This window comes from Nymphalis io, chromosome 25 (assembly GCF_905147045.1).
Source record: "Nymphalis io chromosome 25, ilAglIoxx1.1, whole genome shotgun sequence".
Classification (NCBI taxonomy): Eukaryota; Metazoa; Arthropoda; class Insecta; order Lepidoptera; family Nymphalidae; genus Nymphalis; species Nymphalis io.
Genome location: NC_065912.1, coordinates 5,120,095 through 5,128,736, shown reverse-complemented (window position 1 = coordinate 5,128,736; position 8,642 = coordinate 5,120,095). Strand labels below are relative to the sequence as shown.

The window sequence follows — 8,642 nt, the reverse complement described above, 5'->3', positions numbered from 1 at the left end:
CATATAAAGAAAAAACGATAAATAAAAATTAATGCATTTAATGAATAATACTTTATAACTTAAGTAGATAACAAAACAAGTAAATTTCATTCATTTCTATATAAAGTATAACATAGTAAATAATTTATCGAATAGTTTGAGACATATGTAAAGGAGTCAACATAAGTTCAAATGCCGCGTCTTTCAAATTTGCTCCTCGTAAATTTGCTTCATGTAGATCACTACCCGAAAGGTCACAACACTGAAAAAGAACATCGTTTTTAAACATTTTACTAATTTTCTTTGAATTTATTATTATTAAAGTTTAATAATGAAATTAATAGAGCTTGCAGGATGGCCCAATAGTTTAAGCATGTGAATGTTAATCAATGACTGTATGTCTCTCACTTCATTTTTGTTTATTTCAACTCATCCTCGGAGGTAAAAAAACATCTTGAGGAAAACAGCATGTATCGGATAAAAACCTGCATATGTAACCCACTTAAGGACCTTTCCCTGTCAAGAACTGCAGTAAATATAATTTCAGAACAAGTATCTACAGCTGTGCTAACAGGTTCCTACTAATTATATGTGTAATAATATGATTACCATTTGTAATCAATCATTAACTAGTAATCAAGCATTATTTATGATAAATTACCTCTAAGTCTGCACCAGCTAATACAGCAGCTCTGAGATCACAGTTTTGAAGATTGGCGTTTTTTAATGTTGCCACACGCAAATTAACACCTGCCATATTGCTTCCATCTAAATTCGCACCTATGCAAAGGAAAATGTGTCACATTTTGATTTTTAAATATTATAATTTAATTGTTACATGAAAATAAAAATGGAAACCTTTTAAATTAACTCCTTCCATCACTGCTCTTGATCCTACTGGATCTTCCATGTTACAACCTTTTAAAATAGCACCTGAAAATATAACCACTTATTAATATTTTACATTAAAAACTGCTATAGGTATTTAAATTAATTATAAAAATCTGCTTAACTGTACTATTGCAATCAACATAAACATATAAATAAATTAAGTAAGTAGCAACCTGTGAATGTCCCAATCAAATGAATTATAAACACAAATTAAGCACATGTATATTTTTTAAGCACGTTAAGCCGAGATGGCCTAGTGGTAAGAACGCGTGAATCTTAACCGATGATCGTGGGTTCAAACCCGGGCAAGCACCACTGAATTTTCATGTGCTTAATTTGTGTTTATAATTCATCTCGTGCTTAACGGTAAAGGAAAACATCATGAGGAAACCTGCATGTGTCTAATTTCATTGAAATTCTGCCACATGTGTATTCTACCAACCCGCATTGGAGCAGCGTGGTGGAATAAGCTCCAAACCTTCTCCTCAAAAGGGAGAGGAGGCCTTAGCCCAGCAGTGGGACATTAACAGGCTGTTACTGTACTGTTACTGTATATTTTTTATTATTAATTACCGCCTTCACGAATTTCTGCTTGGCCTAAAGGGTGACTGGTAGAGAATGCCTTTAGGCATTAAGTCTGCCTTTTGTCCTACTACACAATGTATGGTGGTCAATAAAAGTATTTAATAAAATTTAAAATGAACATTCAGTGGTACTTGCCAGGGTTTGTACCCACAATCATTGGTTAAGATTCACATGTTCCAATCACTAGGTCATCTTGGCTTAACGTGAACATAGTTTTTTATATGATATGTATAAATATTATTAAAATTCATCTCATTTAAAATATTTTATTACTTAAGACATGTAACATGATTACAAAACAAAACTTTACCTTCCATATTGGCACACAATGCCTTTACACCTAGCAACTGAGCCCCCTCGAGATTTGCATGCGATAAATCTGCTCTTTCCAAACAACAGTGTGAGAGGTTAGCCCCACTTAAATTACATCTTGAGAGGCAAGCATACTGAAACAAAATAAGTAAAAATAGATTTTATTATACACAAGTTTAGTTGATTTCACTTGACATGGTTAAGGATTGGTGTTGTTTTTAAACCAACACCAAAAATACACCTTGCACACATTAAAATAATCATCCTATTACCATTAAATTAGTTAAATAATTGTAAATAGCAGAATTTTGCAATATTATGTTGACAGTTAAAAATATAACTTGGAAAGGAAATTTTTTTTTAGACATCTTATAATAAGCAATAATTATATGTGTTTAAAAAGACTCGAGTTTTAAATATTAACTAATAGTGATAGATGAATTTATAAACAGGAAGAAGTTTTAAAAGAAATATATTTTATTTAGATTCTTTTGTTTTAACATCATCAATTTAAAATGCTCACAAAATTTAAAAATATCATTATCATTAATAAAATACATTATAATTTAAAGTTATTAAATACCTTAAAATTTATATATCTCAAATCTAATCTGTTTAGATCAGCACCAGCTAAATTAACCCCTTGAAACCTCAGCTCCGATGTTGTCGGTGTCATAATTACAAGCCGGATTACATCCATTCTTGTAAGAGACTGGTTGTTGCCAGATTGACTTATTGACTCTTCAATCAAGTGGTTCAATTGTGGTATCATAGAGTCTAGACCTGAAATTATTTTTGTTACAACATTATAATTATAAAAAAAATATATTTACTTATTTTGCTCAATAGTTATGATTTAATTACTGCCACTAACAGTTATGAGGTATGAAATTTTTTTTATGTTGTTTGTTTGTTTCTATTGTTTTTACGCATTTGTTATATTTGTGTTTATTTGGTACAAACGACAGCGTCACTTTTCGCCACACATTAAATATTAGCAGCGGCAGTATCCTACACAAAATAGCAAGCAAGGTGGATAGTCCTCTGATGGATAAACTCACACACATAACTAACTTTGATGACTTCTAGTTCATAAGTATTTATTATAAGCTTAATTAAATAAATATATTATATTTTTCTACTAAAAAGAGTATCTAAGTTTATTGAATAATAAGATATGATAAGCACTCAAATAATTATAAGTAAAATATCAAAATAAATATATTTTTTACCATAAAATACAGCTTCCTCTAATACACCTTTAGGATTGATGTTTTTATTTAATATAACTTCTCCATGTCTTAAATAATTTAATATAGGTTCGAAATACTCTGGACTTCTATCAATTAGGTATGCTCCTGTCTCGTCAGTGGCACTAGGATTCATTAAGTACATGTTTTGATTGTCAGCAAACATTCGAGCCAGCATTGACAGCGGTTCTTTTGCTAGAAGTGTGGAACGCGAAGTTACGAAATGTTTTCCTCCAACATTTAATTTAATCCAATCTGAAACTTCTCTGTCTTTATCATCTGAAGCTGACATTTTCTCCATAGAATCATTAATTTTATCACAGTCTGTTAACGTTTTATCACACTCTGAAGATAAATAAACTTTCTCATTGTCTCTTATAACCCTCACGTCATTTATTTCACAACCATTTGCGGTGTATAACTTGAGATTTTGCTCCGATATATGGAACTGCGAAGATATTTCTTTTTTGAAGTCTTTAATCGTGTCTTCCACGGCCATAAGTTTTCCATCTTCTTCGGATTTATTTTTATAGACGTATGCACGTTTCATACTTTATAAGATGTTTTTCTATTGTTTATCCCAATTTACAATAACATAGATAGATAAACAGTTATCGAGTACACTATAAAATGCAAAGATACACTAAGGTAAAAGGAAAACGTCAATGTCATTATGTCAGTCAGTGACTCAGTGTACCAACTACGAACTTACCAACCTTTGATTTGGATTATAACAAAAGAAAATGATGTAATAAAAATATTTACAAATTAAAACCTTATAAGTTGTTTTTCATTACAATGATACTTAACTTGTTCCTAATAATTTCTGTAGGTGCATATTTTTTTTATATTTTTCTAATTTAGAAAATATTGTATAACAAGAAATAAGGATTAGAACGCGCTATTTAACTTTCTTCATAATATACTTATACTCTATTCCAATCGGAGTAGGAGTAAAGGTAAACAAACCGTAGATTAACAAATTGCATGCGATTTTATAATTGTTCTGCTGTTTTACGCACTATAAACAGTTCTTGATTAATTTACCATTATTTATAATACAAAATACTATTCCACTTAACTAGTTATAACCACATTAATTTAATTTTCGATGTTCCGATTACAACGTCACGGACATTGAAAACGAATTTTTTTCGCAAGTCCTTAGTGAATATTATAAATTAATCAAGATCTCGACCAATGATATCGCGTCAATTGTTATCAGTGTCAGAGTTGTTTATTTGGGCTTACTCCTCTTGTGGTTGGAATAGGCTTTTTTATTTTTTTATTTTTTTTATAAGATCACCAACAAAGTACACAGTTACATGATAGCACACAGTTCATAAAATAAAAAATAAAAGAAGTGGTACCTCAATTACAGGTGATAACTGTATAAACAATAAAGCAACATATACGTTATAGCACAAAAAAAAAACAAATAAAAGAAAAGTTACAAATTATACAATTTCAAGTTACAAAACAAAAAAAAACAATGAATAAAAAATTAATAAACTAAAATAAAAATAATATTGATAACTAATATGAATACTTAAGTATTACTTATTAATGACATTATGGACCTTCTAAATTTAAGTATATTGTTGGTAAACTACGAAATTATAGGTCTTTATAATTCTATGTATAAGTGAACTATGTCCTAGGTTCGATTTTGAAGCTTTAGTTTTAAACAATTTACGCCTGTTCAAGCGTAAGCATTTTGTGGGCGCGGAAATACAAATAAGTGACAGTAGTTTTGGACAGTTCAATAGGTAAAATGCTGTACATATAATTTTTATAATTAACATATTATTTTTTTATAATGCGTCTATGTTTGTTTTCTAGAAATTTATAGGTAACAGATAGTTATTAATGTAAAGTTATTTATCGTATACATCACCGTCATATTTTTAATGCAATCGTCTAAACTTAAGGCCGAATGGATCTAATTATTCGCTATGGGATCGTTCCTATGATATAACGAAAATGAATATATTTCATATAGATAGGCATTTATGAGCACTTTTGACTCGTCATGTTACATGAAGAATCGACAAGAAACTCAGTAGTTTTTCCACACTGGACCACAGTGGATTAAACTACGCATATATTCTCCCGCTAAACAGCGCTACTTATATTTTTGTGTAACGGTTTGAAGAGTGAACCAGTAAAATAACAAAAACAGGGGTCATAACTTATTAGACCTCGAGTAAAGGGCGGTTCAATTGGTGATGTAAGGAACGGTTAATATTACTAATATCGCCAATGTCTATGGGCGGGGGTGACCTCTTACTATCAAGTGCCCCATTTTCCTGTCCATATACATTATATTTGGTACGAGTAGACTCAATATATATTATAGGGACTATTGCCGTTTCTGTAATAATCTGTAATATCCGGAATATTGTTGTTTCTTAAACCACCAATATTAACAAGTCTAAATTATTGGCTATCCTCTTTTAATCTCGCATACGCAAAAGAGATAGCATTTAGTCCTGTCTTATTCGTTTAGTGCAGATATTGCGTGTATCTAAATTATCACCTTTGGCTGTAAGAAAACGGAGTAGACGTATTATTGCATCGTAAAGATGTTAATCTGCATTTAGATCGATAAATTACAGATGGCCGTCATAAAATTTGTCCCCTCTGATGTTTCTGTAAACGTTAGTTTACGCTGACATAATTTAAATAGTCTTCTTATAGTTTGTATTAATGAAGACGGAAACAAACTAAACATTAAATAAACATTGTAAACAAACCATAAAGAATCATTATTTAATTATGTTTTTAGTTTTATTTTTTTGCTAATATGGTGCTGGCTTTCGATGGAAATCTACCCGTATAATCGATTATTTTCATTATTAAGCTTAACATTGTCACTGTCCGGACTATATTGAGACTAAATATTGATTCTGAATTTCAATGTAATATATGCAATATATATTCACTTTTGAAGCACGGATGTTAAAAATAAAATATAAAGTTTAATTTTCGTCGATTCTATTTTTAAGCCAATAGAGCATTATTATTATTCCAAGTGTTTGTATTCATAAATGTGCAATGATAGTTTAGAATATTAAAGAATAAACCAAAACATAAACGCAAGATTATTAAGCAACGCTATTATTCGAATGATTATATGCGTAAAATAGAAGAGCTTGTTATTAAGAAAAACTAATAAAAATATTACAATGTAGATTACAGTACAGTAACAGTAACAGCCTGTAAATGTCCCACTGCTGGGCTAAGGCCTCCTCTCCCTTTTTTGAGGAGAAGGTTTGGAGCTTATTCCACCACGCTGCTCCAGTGCGGGTTGGTAGAATACACATGTGCAGGTTTCCTCACGATGTTTTCCTTCACCGAAAAGCACGAGATGAATTATAAACAGAAATTAAGCACATGTAAATTCAGAGGTGCTTGCCCGGGTTTGAACCCACGTTCATCGGTTAAGATTCACGCGTTCTTACCACTGGGCCATCTCGACTTCGACAAGGTAGATACCAAGATCAAATCCCGTGTCGGGTTAAAAATCTTTTGGTTTTTTAATCGATAAATTCTTATTAGCATTCCGCTCTTCCTTTTATTATTGTCCCATCTAACTATGAGGCTGAGTTCAAGAGATTGCACCTAAGGTTGCGTATCTACTTATGAATTATACTATATTCTGAGTTTCTAATTATGGCTAAATCTGACAATCGTCACGAATGTTCAGGAATAAAATCCAAAACTTCAACTGTAAATATCGAAAATCATTGGAATTTAAGTGCCAAAAAATGGGATTTAACTTTAAATCCTTACTTTATAGTAATAATACGCGTAAACGATTTCTACTGTAACTTAAGTAAATACTAAATTAAGTTAACTCGTCTGTAGTCACGTCTAACAATTAAGAACTAACGGGGCTCAGTAAAATAATAAAAGGGATTTGCAGTGCTAGGCTATTCGAACGAACTACGTATCTCACTCATGAAATACTAACTTATTGTGATATCCTTTAACGGCCTTACTTATAAACATTGTTTAGCGGCTGTTTAGTTAAACATTGTTTTCACTCTTTCTGTCATTATTGATTTACATTCGAAAGAAGAAGACACATAGTTGTTTAACTAATTACCCGCTGAAGAATGTTGACTGGTAAGGCTGTAAATGTTTTAATTACTATAGTCAATGTTGCACTCTCTGACATTTTGCGGTCGTGTTAAAAATATATATATCTATACCTAAGTAACTTAAAAGAATATCAAACAATCAGTACCCTATATGAAACAGATGGCGCTACTGTATTTATCCTTATATTTTCAAATGGATTCCCGCCGTGGTTTGCTAGTCCAATATAATATTTATTTGTTTCATAATGGTTTGTTAGCATTTTTAATCATCTAAAGCTGCACACTTAGTGTTTTTATTGTTGGGGACTCGTTATGTAATTAATTACATTGTTCCTAAAAATTTTCTTTCTTAACATATTATATCCTTAAATAAATTCTGGACCAATACTAGAAACAGTTATTCTATGTCCAAGTAATGTAATTTTACACTGGTCGACACAATATAAAATTGTTGAAGTTAGTTATAGGCAACTTAACTTATTGTTTTTAAATGCCTAGCAGGTTTGGATCATGGGATATCGTTAGGTCCCCCATTCATATATCATCCTGAGTGACTCTGTCTATATATTTTTTGTAAAAATAAACCTGTATATCTGCGTTATGGCTCCAATTTCATATGTAAATAAATTATTTTCAAGTGAGTCATGTTATTAATTTTGTTTAAATTATTATTTATCTATTTATATTTAACTTTATTTGTTCGAAATATATTTAAATCACTCACGACTTAATTTCTTTTAATTGAAAAGTCCGAAAAGCTAAATTTGGAAGATCAACAGATGATGGTATTAATAAATAACCAGCAGTGGTATTATTTAAAGGTTTGAGGTCACTTCTCCGTACTAAATAGTGCCACGACCGATACACTGCCGGGACTTGTCGAGGTCAAAATGAGAATTGAGGCACAGAGGTTAAAAAAAACAGCGATGAGGCTGTGACGCTTATAAATAGATCTATTTTTTAGCGACGTGACTTGTCCTTTGATACAAATATAAGTTCATAGTGGGCGCAGAGACGCGTCTAGTGTCAGCATCATGATTTTATCGGTGCGATAGTTCCAGAAATATGATTCAATAATATCATTTCATCTGACGGCATGCCTTCCTTTTTAAAAAACTTTGGAACAGTTTTCACCACATTGTTCATTTTCCACGTCATTACCGCACTGCTTTTATATAAAAGGGCTGCAACAGACAATCCATGAAGTTAAAGAGTATTCGTTTGTGTGCTTTGTACTGAATAGAAACTTTGTATGAGTTTTAAGTTTATTTGATTTATATTTAAATTTTAAGTGAATAAATGAATAAGTAATGATCCTAGAAAATAATCATCCTAGAAAAAATTTGCTTTACAGACTAAAGTCGACTGGTTATTTTTTAGCACATTTTATTTGTGGTTCTGTTTTAAGTGATACATTCGTGAGTGAATTACCTTTAATGTTAAACCGACATCAAATTTACAGACCCAGAGAGTTCAATACAAGCAAAAATGTTAATGGTGGCAAAATCCCTTTTTATTG

The 8,642-nt window shown here is 31.0% G+C and overlaps 1 protein-coding gene across 1 annotated transcript; it reads right to left on the bottom strand.

Annotated features, from left to right (window-relative positions):
- Nucleotides 1-22: 22 nt before the first annotated feature.
- On the bottom strand, nucleotides 23-3,659 carry LOC126778210 (BTB/POZ domain-containing protein KCTD9). Its single transcript, XM_050501686.1, has 6 exons — nucleotides 3,000-3,659; nucleotides 2,351-2,550; nucleotides 1,766-1,901; nucleotides 838-912; nucleotides 641-759; nucleotides 23-241 (listed from the first exon to the last, which is right to left on the bottom strand). The coding sequence occupies exons 1-6, from the start codon at nucleotides 3,565-3,567 to the stop codon at nucleotides 125-127; spliced, it is 1,215 nt and encodes a 404-aa protein (XP_050357643.1). The 5' UTR covers nucleotides 3,568-3,659; the 3' UTR covers nucleotides 23-124.
- Between the last annotated feature and the right edge of the window lie 4,983 nt (nucleotides 3,660-8,642).